Raw genomic sequence first — 15433 nt, forward strand, 5'->3', positions numbered from 1 at the left:
TCCTTTTTGGTCATGGAAGAAAGGAAATGCTGTGTTTGGAGGATGGCCATTCTCAAGGCCAGATTTAGTACAAGTCTGTAACGCCATAGGATGTACAGCATGGAGTTTCCTGACTGCTCTCACCCCTTCCCAAGGGTATTATGGCAAGTGGGTATAATTTTGCCTTAAACCAAAGATAGTATATTAAATTAAATGAAAATAACTTCTTTTTTTTTTACTTCTGACTATTTCATCATTAATTTTAAACATGTTGAACCAGTTCGTCAGCAGTGGTGTAAACCACTGACTTCAATGACCTTTCATCTCAAAATGCCAACGCTTTCCTGTACCCACTAATGCCCCAGTTCAGAGGAGTGTCCCTATTCAGGAAAAATGCTTAAGCTTATGCTTCACTTTAAGCAGTATGTGTGAATCTCACTGAAGTCAACTGGATTGCAACACATGCATAAATTTATGTGCTTAAATACTTTCCTAATTCAAGGACTTAAGCATGTGCTGAAGTCCCACTCAAATTAAGTACTTAAATTCTTTGTTGAATTAGCACCTAAGTACAAATGCAAAATTGTATATTTTAAAACTAATCTCTCTAGTTAAATTAGATCTGACAGGGAAAAAATGAGAATGCCAATAAGCACCTTCTTTGCATTTACAAAAGCAAGATACAGCTTAACTACCATAACATTTTTTGCAAGCAAATAAATGAAATGCAATTGTTTCCCGGCTGATGACTTCTGTGCCATTGTATACACTCAGATACAATGGCATGCTCAGATACCATGTGATGACAGCAATATAAATACATAATAGATTACAATGTTGTCAAGAACCTTTTGCATTAGATAGATGAATTAACTTTTTATTAGATCCAGAAGATTTTATGGGATTGATTCCCATTTAAACTAAGACCCCTTTATACTGATCAGGTGTAATTCACATTTATGCTCACTGAAAGGCCCTTTTGCTCTGCCAGAGCAGTATAAAGGGAACTTAGTGTAAATGAGAATCAGACCCTAGGAATCTAACAATGTCATTTGAAATATGTCATGGAAAAGGTGAGTCAAAATAATTCCATTAATAACTATGTTTCCATCAAGACCTGACATGATCTCAGTGAGATAGTTGGAGGAATTTTTCTCACCACTGGTGCCAAAGAAAGTACAATTAGTCTTTCTTTCTTTCTTTCTTTCTTTCTTTCTCTTTCTTTCTTTCTTTCTTTCTTTCTTTCTTTCTTTCTTTCCCAAACTATTGTGTAAAAACAAAGTAAACAAAAAACATGCAGAAACTGAGAAAACAATGAAATACAGAGATAGTTCAACCCCTGAGCCAGATCTGCTTCCTCCTTCATAAATCACACAGAAGGGGCATTCATACCTCTGCAGAACTGCAGTCGTTTCTCACATCCCTTTCCAGTGCATTCTCTCAAATGGCAGCAGCAGCACTGAGGCTCTGATTCAGGACCAAGACACAGCTTGCAAGGGCAGCATTTCCCACAGAAAGCAGAGATCCATAAGAAGGAAAGGGCACATTACTCTTGAATCTTGACCTGCGTGTACTTCTCCTACCCTCCCTCCACCCCATTGAACGGCTATTTACCATGTTGTGCTGTCTTTTTTCATGCCCACTCATTGTTGTGTAAAAGCTGTGGAAGGGGAGTGCTGGGAGTAGCAGTAACTCCTGTGGTGATTTGCCAGTCATAGTATGCAAGCATGCTACTCTCAAGCCCTGTTTTCTCAGGACGCACCCTCTCAGCCATGTAGTCAAGCTGCTTGAAAGTATGTAGAGTTGGCCTTAGTTTTAATAAGGCGTAATTGTGCAAATGACTGGCTAACCCGAGACCCCAGCTACTTGGGCATTAGGTGCGCCCTCTAGTGAATTTTCACACATTTAGCTCTTTTACAGACATTAACTGTCACAGCTCCCTTCTGAATAAGGTAAGTATTATTTTTATAGCTAGGAATAATGAAGGCAGAAAGTTTAAGTGACTTGATGAGGCCATGAAGAGTGTTGGTGTCATAGCCAAGTTTAGAGTCCGTGTTCTCAGCCCTACCTTGTCTGCTCATCCCTGCCTCATATTATTGTGCTGCCTCTGCCTGAGGATAAATGACTTGCTGATAGGGCAGCAAAGAAATTTGCTCAGCTGCTGTAGACACCTAGTTGGGATGGAGCTCTTGCTATCACTGGCACCTTGGGCAGCACTGCCTATCTCAGTCTGAGGTCCTTCCAAAAGATGGACGTGTGGTAGTAGAGTTCATTGGTAAGAATAAATGGTCAGTTTTCGCAGTGGAGAGAGGGAAATAGTGAGATACCCCCAAGGATCTGCACTGGGCCCAGTACTGTTCAATGTATTCATAAATGATCTGGGAAAAGGGGTGAACAGTGAGGTGACTAAATTTGCAGACAATACAAAAATACTCAAGATAGGTAAATGCAACGCTAACTGCAGATGAAATTCAATGTTGATAAGTGGAAAGTAATGCACAACCGGGGAGAAAATCCCAACTATACATACACAATGATGGGGTCTCAATGAGTTGTTACTGCTCAAGAAAGAGATCTTGGAGTCATTGTGGACAGTTCTCTGAAAACCTCCACTCAATGGGCAGTGGCAGTCAAAAAACAAAACAAAAACAAACAAAAAACCCTGCAAACTAATGGAATGTTAGAAACCAGAGCAGAGGGGAGAATATAACCCACTATTTGTAGTTACTCAGCAGTGCAGGAATGTTGAAGTTGAATATATGGGCGATAAAATATCAGTTGTTCTGAAACTCCTGCAATTTGCAGACACAACAGTTTAAAATGTGTATTCTTCTGAGCACAAATTCCTGATCTGAATGTTACATATGCAGTTATGGGGGAACATGAGGCTAGACATCCAGTCAAAGAAATAATAAACTAAGACCAACGTAAACAACCTTTTAAATCTGTGAGTCCCATGTGCCTTAGAAGTTTTTGATGCTGACAGTAAAGCAGCTCTTCTAATTAAGCCAGCAATTACCTATTCTAAGTGGAAATGACTTCATCGTTTCGATACTATCTTCATTGTGCTGTTGTCTTTAGAACTTCTACTGGAATTGTTTAGTTGTTTTCTGATTGTTGTGAGGTTACAAGTTTCCCAGTCAGTGTTACTACACAAGCAAACAAACATTTGTTCAGTAGCTTTATTCAAACTTAAGTATTCCAATTTTATTCAAACTTAACTTATTTTACAAACACTTAGGTCAAAATGCTCCCTCTTCACATGAAGCATGGGATAGAAAATGCCCCTTAGCCCTGGGGAATATCCTCAATAAAATTCAGCCTCTGCAGGGGAGGCGGTGGCAGGTTAAATACAGGGGACTAGCCACTTGCTACCAGATTCTCTCTGCCCAACCAAAGCTGCAAGGGAATGCAGTGCAAGTTCATGGAGGATAGGTCCATCAGTGGCTATTAGCCAAGATTGCTAAGCCTCCAATTGCCAGACACTGGAACTGGACAACAGGGGATGGATCACTCAATAATTGCCCTAGTCTGTCCATTCCTTCTGAAGTATCTGGCAGTGGCCATTGTCAGAAGACAGGATTCTGGGCTAGATAGACCATTGGTCTGACCCAGTATGGCCATTCTTGTGTTCCTAAGTTAGTGCCCACTGAGAGCCTGATCCAAAGCCCATAGAAGTCAATAGGAGTCTTTCTATTGACTTCAGTGGGCTGTGGATTGGGCTCTGAGTTATCACTGCTCTTTTTTGGCCTGTCAAAATAACACTAGACAGATCCTCAAAGGTATTTAAGTACACAACTCATGGATTTCAATGGGAGCTAGGCACCTAAATACATTTGAGGATCTGCGACACTCCCCATTGAGGGAAGATTTAAAAGAAAGCTCACAATTTCCCATCTTTTGCATAACTGGGTTATTCCAGTACAAGGAAGCATGGGATCTGGAACTTTTCTTTATCATCAAATTCATCTTTCACTGCAGCTTGTCAATAACAGTATAAAAACCAGAATTTAAATGACATCTTGCTGCAGTACAAATGCTGAACCTTTCTGAGCCAATCTTAACAAAATTAATGTATATTTGCAGGCCCTTAGAAATATGTTAGGGCAATCCAAATGTCAAGGCTCAGCCCATTGTGATTTGGAAACAGCCAAAGCAGGTTTGCTGTTGGTAAAGTAACACAACCCTCAACAAACTAACTCCAACAGTACCATATAAGGCTGAATTTTTATTGAAGTTTTTAAGAGCAAGAGCAAAGTCCAGAATAAACATGTAGCTTATTAAAACATGTAGCTTATTAAAATTTGCTGCATTTTATAATGCTTTTGTAGCAACAAAAACACATTGAAATACATGTAAATGTTATGGGCCAGCTAGTGTCTTCCATTCACATCCCCTCACACCACTGCACAGAGGCCATCCATTATTTCTTGCACTCCATAAGTTCAAGGACTACTCCCAAAGGGGTATGCAATGTGTGGGAAAGAGCACACGCTGTACCGTTTCTGAGGTGTAGTGGCAGCCGCTATGCTCCCTCTGCATTCCCATGCTGTATGGCTGGTCCTTAAAAACTCAACTGAGTTTTTAGCCTGGAAATCTGGTAAAACCAAAGGTCTAGGGGAATGGGATGACAATAATTCGGAGGCACTTCCCACTTCCAGTAACTCTTAGCCAGGAGTTTGAGCTCCTCCAGATATGATGTGAAGTGAATAGTTCTACCCCATTTTTGTTGCTTTTCCAGTATATAAACATTTTGTGCCTCCTTTACATTGCCCACAGGTATATTTTATTTCTTTATTAGCCATGTGCATTATCCATTGCCTGACTGGCATGAAAAAGTGATATAAAGAAGATGATTTATTTGACCATGGATTTTTGTCTGTTTCTAGTCATGTGCATTTTACAAGTTATATACAGTATGTCTGGAAATTAGACATTTGTATGGTTAATGTGAACATCTAAAGAAGAATAAATATTTATTTTAGAAAACAGATAAACCCTCATGTTTTTGTCCATAAACCAACTTCAAATTCCCTGGGTTTCAGAAGACGCTTCCCCTGGGGGCAGATCATTCCATAACTATCTACTACAGGGTATCTTGCACTTTTTCTGAGGCACCTGCTCCTGGGGACTGACAGAGACAAGATACTGGGCTAGACAGACCACTGTTCTGATCCTATATGCCCATCCTCATATTCCAGTAGGCCAAATTTTCAAAGAGGCCTCAATAATTTTCTTGGTTTTCGCTTTTTTTATATACACTTTGCCTATATATTACAACAGCTCCCTGTGGGTCTAATCCTGCAAACACCTGCATACATAATAAACATAGGTGACTTCAGAAGGCATCCTCTCATGAATAAAGTTACTAATATATATGTCTGCAGGACTGAGTCCTTTATATACTCACCTAAATCTAGTATGTAAGGACCAACACCCTGATTTGGGTGTAGAAATGTGATTTGCTCTCCCGTGTCTGTTTCTGTGCATGCAGCAATTTAGAGGTTAAAAAAAAAATCGTGCAAAATGTGTTTGATCCAGAAAATTAAGACTTCAGTTTTAAAGATTGCTTTTGAAAAACTGACCCTGTGAGCTAAGTTCACTACTAGGAGTGGCAAAACTTCATTGACATAAGTGGAGCTGTTGCCACTTAAGGAAGCAATGCCCCTTTGTGTTTAAGACAATATTATTTTCAAATAAAAATAGCATATTATAAAATACTTAAACTTTTTAAAAATCACTAAAAATATTTCAGTCGTATGATAACACACAGTGTTCCAGTGACAGCAGAGATACTAACCTATAATTTGTCACAACAGAGCTACTTCACCAGTCACAATAATGGAATAGAGTAGTCTAGTATCAGATCTGTTTTTCTAATGTCCAAAGAAAAATGGCAACTAAAAAGTAATGCTTTACAATTTGTGAATTTCTCTCAGAAATGTAAACCTGTCTTGAGCAATAACATTTTGTTAGCATCTTATTTTGCTTTTGATGCACTGGATCCAGCAAATAGAATTAACATTGCCTTGATAATTTAAATATTTTGTATTTCAAGCACAAATTTTGAGTACTGCACCAAGTTTGGTGTTCTAACAAGCAAAGATCCCATGCTGTTTTGCTCTTTCTTTAATCTTCAGACCAATAAACCAGTCATCTGTATTATTCATTATACTATACATTTGATTCCAAAACTTAAAGCACACATATGTCTCTGGGTATAAATGTCATTGTGTTTTACCCTTATTTAATTTTACTGACTTCTGAACTTTGACCATAGTACTTACATAGAAAAAGACAAGGGGTGAAATCTTGGCTCCACTGAAGTTAATCGCAAAACTCCTATAGACTTCAATGGGCCAGGATTTCACCCAAGAAGTTCAACCTGAGGGCTGTTGGAGTGGGTCAGCATGTATACAGTATAATACTGGTATGGTATAACACCTACAATAAGCCTGCTATATCTTAGATGTATTTATAATGCATTATTTAAAAAAAAAACCAGAAGTAAACTCCCCAGATTCTCTGTTTCGAGCAGAAAGGGCCAGATCTTTAGCTGATGTAAGGCACTTGAAGTTAACAGAACTACAAAGAATTACATTACCTTATGATTTGTCCCCAGAGTTCTTTTATTAGCCTAGTGATGGATGAAATGAGGAAGGAATGGGTTTGTAAATTTCATCCTTGATTTTTTTTCCTTCTCTTCCATATCAACCATCAGAGATTTTACTCGGTTAGCAATCTTGCTCCCATGACTGGTTGTTTGGATCCTCTCCCAACTGGTATCCTTCTGCCAAGAGGAGAGTCTATTTAACCTTAATTTGACTGTAATCATAAAAGCCTCCAGGGCTTGTGGGTAAGTAGTATAACAAAACAGCAATTATTCCTTTTGCTGAAAAAGCATTCCTTGATTAAGGAGCATCCTGTTTTTCACTGTCCCATTTCTATTTTTTTAACTTCCTTTGGACAGATGGTTTAAAAAGTCTTTTCAAAGCATACATTATTTTATATTTGTATAAATTACATTTATAAGAAGTCTCATTTTGGAATCTGGTCTGGCTATTGTCCCAAAACTTCACAGGTCTTTAAATTATCTTCTTTGTTAGATAGATTCTGGCATTGCATTAATGTCTCTTCTAGTTTGAATAGACCTTTCTGTACTTTTTTGTTTCATGCTGCTGTTTAATTTTGTACATTACAATAAAGGTTAAAGATATAAGAGGTGTTTAAATCTAAGTGAGCCTTTTAACCTAGTTTGAAATATTCTGACTTTTCCAAGTGCTGCATTATTCTGCATTTCCAAGTGCTTTTTTGTTCTTTATTTGTACAGTGCCAACCACAATGGGGTTCTAGTCCATGTCTGGGCTTCTAGGCGCTACAATCAGTCATCACCATCAACTCTGCCTGCATGTTGTCCTCCATCAGGTATCCAAAACTCCAACGTTACTGCTATTCCTTAACTTTTTCTTTCCATGTGCCAATTAAAGGGAAACTGTCAACTTATTAAATCATGTATTGTTGAATCATGTGACTATTAAAAGAGAAAGAATTTTAAAAATGCAACCTGCTATTTATTCACTGATGCTGTTTATCTTTTGCATTTCACTTGGCTTGAAATAGGAAAATCAGTGGAAGCTTATTACTTTGTATTTATAATCAGTTTCTCCTTCAGGTTCTTAGTGCTGCAATATTTGGTTTTCAAACACTGAAGAGTTTTTTAAGGGTTTTCACTGGAATTTAAAACAATTGCAGAAACATTTCTATTGGTCTGTCGTTTTTGAAGACATCAGTTTTTTGAAGACATCAGTTTTACAAAATTTACATTTTTGGCTAAATTTAAGTCAACTTTGCCAAAATTACCTCTTGATCGTTACAAAAGGCATTCAAACTAATGTGCACATTTGTCTCACTTGGTATCTTTTCTTATTATAATGTGTCAGCTGTTAGGACACTAAACACAAATGCAGTGCTATTCTTCTGACTCAGCCAGTCAGGCCAGGTCAGTCCAACTGTCTCCTATCTAGAAACATAAGCAGTTAAAAGATCTTTCTGATACAATCAGAACTATGTGACAGATGATGCCCTGTGGAGAAGAACATTAGGAAACATTTAGGATGAGGGTTCTGTTTCTTGGTGTTTATGTTAACAATATACTTTTTTTCTATAACATGTGGCACACACAGAGTACATCACTGTGTGAGCTGGCATAAAAGATGTATGGGCATTAACTCATACATGGCATTATCACTCCTGCCATGGAAATTTTTAGTAAATTTCACAGCAGAAGTGTGAGGAGAAAAACAGCTCCCTGCTCAAGGTGTCTGCCACTTGGTGCAGCTGCACCCCATGTGCCAGGCTGCAACACCACCTGCTTTGGGGGCCTAATCAAATGTGTTTTTACAGCCCTTTCCAAGACTTCACTGACCTTATTCAAATTCACGATTTCTGTTCCCCCACCTCTGTGGCAAAACTGTAGCCCTACTCCTGAGTAATGCAGCCATCCCAAACACATGTCCTTAAGCTCTTTAAATCCGGTCAGGCCCTTATGCATTCTGTTTCTCATATCTCTCTATTTCTCTCATGCACACGTATGCTGGCATTAATAATGTATTCTGTGGGGAGGACCTAAGCAAGAGAAACTACACTTGTTAAATATTTACCATTCATGAGCTCAAGAAGCCAATCAGTAGAAGGGCCTATTATTAAGACAAGTCAAGCAATCAGGTAACCCCAGCTACCCAGAACAGTAACCAAAAATACCAGCAGGTTGCAGCCATTGCTGCCCACCTTTAGCTGTTTACATTGCAGCAGCATTTGAAACCCGTTGCAAAAGGTTTCGCTGCGGCTGCTGCCCCCCTCCCCCACTCCCACAGCACTGCTCCCCCCTCGCCCCCCCCCCCCCCCCCACCGCCGCGCTTCGCTTCGCTTCCCACTGTCTCCCCCTCGGGGGCTCGAGCCGAGCAGCATCCTCGAGGCATCCGAATTCCCTCCTCTGCCTGTGACTGGAAGCCAGCCCTGGGCCGCGCTGCGGATTGGCTGTCGGGAGGTGGCAGTCAGCGCGCAGCGGGGGTGGCGGTGGCTAGCGCTCCGGCTCTCCTCGGGCTCTGCTGCAGCGGCGGCTACGGTCCCCGAGCGCAGCCGGGGAGGGGGCGTCAGCGAGCGGAGGGGAGCGAGTGGCGGCGCAATGGTGAGCGCGGCGGCGGAGGGTGCGGATGCGGCAGGGGGCACTTTCCTCAGGGTGGCCCTGTGCCGCGGCGCCTGCTCAGATTACGGCCCTTGCTATAGCGCGGGGTGGGGAGGGAGGCTGAACCAAGAGATGGGCTGGGCGCGGGGCAGCGGCGGTGGAGGGGAGGGCAGGGGGCTGACGGGGAGGGCAGGCCAGGGTGATGGCGGCGGCGGGGGGGGGGGGGGGGGAGATGCCCGGGGGGTGCTGCGCTGGGGGAGGCGGCTGGGGCTGGCGCCCCGCTGTGGGGGCGATGCTTAGTAGGGGATTTTCTCCCCCGCGGGATGATCGGCCCCAGGACGCACCAGGGGATGCGGGCCGGGGGAGGGGGGTGCTGGTCTCCTTCCCCGGCCCGCCCGCCCGCAGCAAATGACTGCGCCCTCGCACTGCTCCTATAAGCAACCCCCTCCCCCCGGTCTCTACTGTCCCCTGCTCCCCCCCCCCTTCGCTGCTGGCATCCCCGTGACTGACCCTCCCTCTCCCCCCCACCCCCGCCCCCGCTCCGTGTCCGCAGTACGGATTCGTCAATCACGCCCTGGAGCTGCTGGTGATCCGGAATTACGGCCCGGAGGTTTGGGAGGACATCAAGTAAGTGCCGCCCCCGGCGCGCTGCGAGAGACCCCGGCTCGCTCGCTCGCTCTGTCCCGGAGCCGCCTCTCCTCGGGGCAAGATGCGCCCCCCGCCCCCGCCCCCGCTGTTCGCCCCGCTCCGCCCCTGGCCTGCCCCTCATCGGGTCCCCCCGGGGGCCCCGCGGCAGCAGGAATCTTTCCCCGTGCGGATCGTGGCTCCCTTCCCCCGTCGGGATCCCCCCGCCCGGGCACTCTCCGCGGCAGCCGCGGCTGGTTCCCACGCTCCTGAGCAGGGCGGGAGGGAGCGGAGGCAGCCGCAGCAGCCCGGGGGACACGGGTCAGGGCCGCGGGGCGAGAGGCAGCTCCCGGCTCGCTGGCGCTTCCTGGTCAGCATCGCTCAGGTTCGTGGGAAGGAAGGAGCAAGGTCGGTTCCACAGACTCCGCAGCCTCCTGAATGGGCCGATCCGAGCTCAGTTGCTCGTGGGAATGTTGCAAACGCGCCAGGAGCCTCCAGCGCTGATCCCAGGCTGAGCTCCCGGGTGAGAGTCCAGGGGCTCCAGCGCATCCCCGCTCGCAGCCCGATCCCTCCTTTCACACAGCGCGGCTGCTGAGCTAGGCTACGTGCAGTGAAGGACACGATATATGTACAGTGCAAGGAGAAAGTGTTTGTTTTTGTTCTTTTCAAAATTTAGCGATTTGATTGTAAACAAAGTGTTAAGTGTTTTCAACCACCACCGTGTACTGTACAGTTAACATGGTCCTTAATGCAGCATTACATTTTTCAATGTCAATCCACAAAAGTGTGCAGCAGGAATTGCGTAAACCAAGCACCTGATATGTATGTTCAAGTCGGGGAGTACATGCAAACTTCTCTGATCATGCTCACCCAATAGTACACAAGAATTGGGTGTTTTGCACACACCCTTCTTGCCTGCACACTTTTGCATCTGGACTTATGGATATTGCAGACACAACCTGTTAATTATACAGAGTTGTATACTTCTGCCTGTAGCTATGAGCAGTCTTCAGAAAGTAACTACTTGCTCTGACATGGTTAGCACAGCATTTTCAAATTCATTCAGGGAAGGCTTCATTTTAGCTCAGCTGGGGCTTGACTCATTCTCCCTCCATTGGTTTCAATGGAATTGCCCCAGGGATGAAATTGACCTCTGCTGTTCATGGATCCTGAATGTGGTCCCATTTTGACTCTTGGATAAGAGTAATAGACATTGTGTATGTAGGGGGTTCGGACACCACATGGGAAGACTCCACTAACATTCTGGTGTCTGGTCACTATTTGGTAGACACAACAATTAAATCTCTTGCAAATTCCTGAAGGAATCCAAGTGGAATTTGTAGTTTATACCTTCTTAATTAAACACAAAATACTATATAAAACTGACATTAACAGATTACTTTCACACTGAACTTGAAATAAGAAAAACATTTATACAATAAGAAATAGTGTATAAAATGGCTAGTATTTTCCTGTATATTAATATTATCAAAGATAATATTATAGCTTTCTTGAGCCCAACTCATTCTGTTTGATCCTCCAAGGAAGCCTAAATTTAGTTTGAGTGACATTAGTTTGTTTCCAAGGAAATAATTATTATGTCAAAATATTGAATGATGATTTCACTGCTGGATTGGACAGAAGTATGGCTTGGGTTGTGAGGAACCCAAGTCTGTTTAACTCGAATGTTAACTGTTAAACTCTGTTTAACACAAATACAGTTACTTTGATACTTAACCAAAATCATAGGAAAAACAGGTAAAATGCATGACATTCTGCATTCATAAATGCATGATATAGTTTTAAGTTTGCCCTGTAAGACATTTCTTCTTTAACTCTGGGCTTAGTGATAATGCTGGATCTTAGAAAAGCAGATGAAAACCAGAATTTAATACATGGGCACAATGTGTTATTTTGGATGAGGAGTAGGATTTTTTAGGTTTACCTCAGTTACTTGGGGGAATGGTTCTTTCAACTGGCACTCTAATTTCCTTAGTGTTATTTTAATTTTTGTGTGTGAAGAGTCATTAAGTAGTAAATTGAAAAGATTTGTGTTCATCTCAGAGCATGCAGAACATTGTTTTCGTTAGAATCATCAGGATCAAATGTGCCATTGAATGAAGCTTTGCCTGTAGAAATGGAAGAGAAAATGATTCATGAGTTTTTGATGCTGTTGTAAGACTGACATTTTGCTGACACCATTATCATCAGAACATTGACACAATTACAATTACACTCCTGGCCTTCAAACAGCTCTTCAACATTTCTTTGCAACCACCATCAGCCTCATAATTTGGGTTACTGAAAAAGGAGGCATGCAAATGACACACAGTGGAACTCTCAGGAAGATTAGCTCTGTACTTTTGTATCCACCTATAAAACAGAAGACACTCAAAACATAGCATACTTTTTTATGAAACAAGGGATTCTATAAAGAGAAACTAAACTAAACTTATAAAGCAACTGAAGTAGGTTTTGGTGAGATCTGACAGATTACAAATTGATATTACTGTGGAAATCTGGCTTGATTTTTAATAAAGAACTGGAATTACAAAATAATAATATTAATAATAATAAAAAACAATTTCAGAGAAACACTGGAACCTTGCTTTACTGAACTAACATGGCAGATCCCAAATAAAAAGATCAGAAGTTGAACGCAGAAAAAAGACGAAAAGTCTGAAATCTGTCTGATAGAATGTAATCCCAAATTATAGAGCTTCCATTGGCTTCCCCACCTTAGTATTTATGGGAGCTAATTCTACTTCTGTTTTATAAATGTTCTTTTCCTGGTACTCATAAAATTCAGAATCTGGGGTTTTTCAGTAGTTTCCTGGAACGGGTCATGCCACCTTCCTTGTACGGACTCAGCTGAGTATGTTGAGATAGGAGAGTAATGTCCACATGGGGGAAAGTCTTCATGAAGTCGATGAACATTGGTGCAGCAGATTGTCCTTAAAATGAAGTAAGCATGTTCCTAGATAATATTTTCCTTTGCTCACTAAAAGTTACATGGTCTCTGTCATGTTTGCCATTTTAGTCCACTTTTTCAATTCATTTCTTCTGAAGAAGTTGACTCTGTATATGGAACAAATGATTCACTGTATGCAGACCAACGTTGTATTATTCTGCATACAGGGGTTTTCATGCTAAATAAACTGATATTTAGGGCTCTAGTTCTTTTTTATATTTAGAGGCTTTTGGTGTTTTTCTCCCCTTCTCAGAAGAAGAATAGATTTCAGACTCCTTATTTTTGTCATTGTTACATGTAGAAGACCATTTCAGATCTGGTGTGGCCATTTATACCTTTCTCTAGTTACCCGCTGCTAGAAACAAATGAGCTCATCGGGATTTACCCCTTTGCTGTCATGGGGTAATCTTCACATTCGGGTATGTGTTTTCAGCTTGGTATACAGGAATTTGTACTATGACTTCCATCATGTTGATGAGAATTGCTACTTACTGCACTGAATATTTAACCCATGATGTCTATAGACGGTGCCATCCTGTTGTTTTTGACAGGCTTTCATATGTATGTTTCTTGTTGCACTGCAAGTCTAACTGCCAAACAGACAACCACCAATGCCTATGAGCTCTTTATTGTCCTTTATTGTACATTAAAGAGAGTTTAACGTCAACACATTAAACATATTAAAAAGATAGGCACATGCACATATTAAAAAGACAATTCCAGTAGGGAATATGTAAATTATTGTCCATCCTGAGCTTCCACCACTGTGGTTAGGCTTTGAGCTGGATTATCTTTAAACAAATCAAAGGTGCCTCTGTGGCCTCCTGTATCTGGGTTTTGCTCAGGCTTGACCCCCAATCTGTGATACTTTCAGTGAGTGAGATTTCCAAAAAAAAATATGAGTGAGATTTTAAATGTCTTATTAAAACACACAGCAAAACTCTTCATCACAACAACAAGATCCTTTAGAGTCTCCTTTAAAATTAATGCAGAATAAGTGTTCCTCTTCCCAAATAGCAGGTCTTGAAATACCTGGCTCTGTGAAATTAAGCGAAGTGTATTGCCTGGAGGTGAAGGAAGTTATTCAAATGAAATCTCTGTCTTCTTTTTGATTCTGTGCTAAAGACTACCGTAAAACAAGGTTACATGACCTGGTGAGTACAGAAAAAGTAGACCAGAGGTAGAAGCCTGGCCTGATTGCAAAAGGCTGCTGCTAAACATCTGGTGATACTGTACTAGACCCCCTAGAAAAGAAAATCTAAGAACAAGCGTGTGTCACAATATGTACATAGCAAGTGGTGGTGTGTTACTGTGATCCCAGGATCCCTTCCAGCTCCCCACCTTGATCCGGGGAGTAGGGGTAGTAATTTGCTTCCCCAGTGCTCAGCATTTGCAATGGAGCCAAGGCTCCAGCCATTCCCTGCCCCTCTTTGCCCACCTACTGTGTGGTGGGGAAATAAATGGATGCAAGGGCTCTGCTTGCCCAGACTCAGGGTTTGGGTTGCCTGCTAATTAGTGACAGGTTTCAGAGGAACAGCCGTGTTAGTCTGTATTCGCAAAAAGAAAAGGAGTACTTGTGGCACCTTAGAGACTAACCAATTTATTTGAGCATGAGCTTTCGTGAGCTACAGCTCACAAGTGAGCTGTAGCTCACGAAAGCTCATACTCAAATAAATTGGTTAGTCTCTAAGGTGCCACAAGTACTCCTTTTCTTTTTGCTAATTAGTGGTTTTTCCTCATTTAATAGTCCTTTGTATGGTAGTCCCAAATTACAACTAGCCCCAAATTAAGACTTAAACCAATCTGCTCCTCTCCAGAAATGTTTAAAAACTTCCCAGTGTGAACTGATGTCATCTTACCTGAGGTGTTTTGTGGTGATGTTACCATTCTGCCATTGTCCCATGAGAAAGCCACTGTCTCACATTTTCAGTGCTGTCTCTCAGCCAACTTCTAAAGCCACCATACCACCCAATAGCTAATATTTTTGCCTGAAATTCCATCATAAAAACTGCTATATTATTATTTAACTGGAGTTTGAATTGAAAATTAGATGGACTGTTAATTATTGCAGATTCCACCAAAATGGGTCTAATCTGATGCCAGTCAGAATGGAGAATTCTTAGTAACATTGATAGGAGTCCTATGCACACAGCAGCAAAGAAGAAAAGAAGAACATTCAAAGTGAATTTTTTATTAATATTAGCAGTAATAGTAGCACCTAGGATCCTTAGTTATGGCCCAGGATTCCATTGTGCTAGGTGCTGTACAAACCCAGAACAAAAATCAGTCCCACCCCAAATCGCTTAGTGAGCATTTGAACTATAGATTGATCTTGCAAGTTTTCTCTCTGTTCACTGGAGGGGCTTCAGAGGATCTGTGCTGTCACTGGAGCCCTCGAGAAATTTCATTCCTCCTAGGGTGTGAATACTAGTGAAAAGTGCACTGTACCTGGCTACCACTGATGGATTGTGTGGAGATAGGAGTAGGTTGGCAATAGGGCACCCTCATGTCACAACAGTCAATGCTCACAATTGATGTGATGATTATCTCAAAAACAAACAGTTGTGAACACTTCAGAGAAATGACTTCAGGTAAGGAATAAGCTGCAAAACTCAACAATTTTTTATATATATCAATGCATAAGCAGTAAAGAGTAAGGCAAAATGCAGTATTTA

General features: G+C 41.9%; 1 protein-coding gene across 1 annotated transcript in view; it reads left to right on the top strand.

Moving 5' to 3' along the window:
* Window positions 1–9016: 9016 nt before the first annotated feature.
* GUCY1B1 (guanylate cyclase 1 soluble subunit beta 1) overlaps window positions 9017–15433 on the top strand; it is a 66725-nt gene continuing 60308 nt past the window's right edge. The window contains exons 1-2 of the mRNA XM_048847476.2: window positions 9017–9166; window positions 9717–9790. Coding sequence (XP_048703433.1) covers window positions 9164–9166; window positions 9717–9790 — 77 coding nt within the window. The 5' untranslated portion in view covers window positions 9017–9163. The remainder of the gene's footprint in view (window positions 9167–9716; window positions 9791–15433) is intronic.

Source organism: Caretta caretta, chromosome 4, assembly GCF_965140235.1.
Source record: "Caretta caretta isolate rCarCar2 chromosome 4, rCarCar1.hap1, whole genome shotgun sequence".
Classification (NCBI taxonomy): Eukaryota; Metazoa; Chordata; order Testudines; family Cheloniidae; genus Caretta; species Caretta caretta.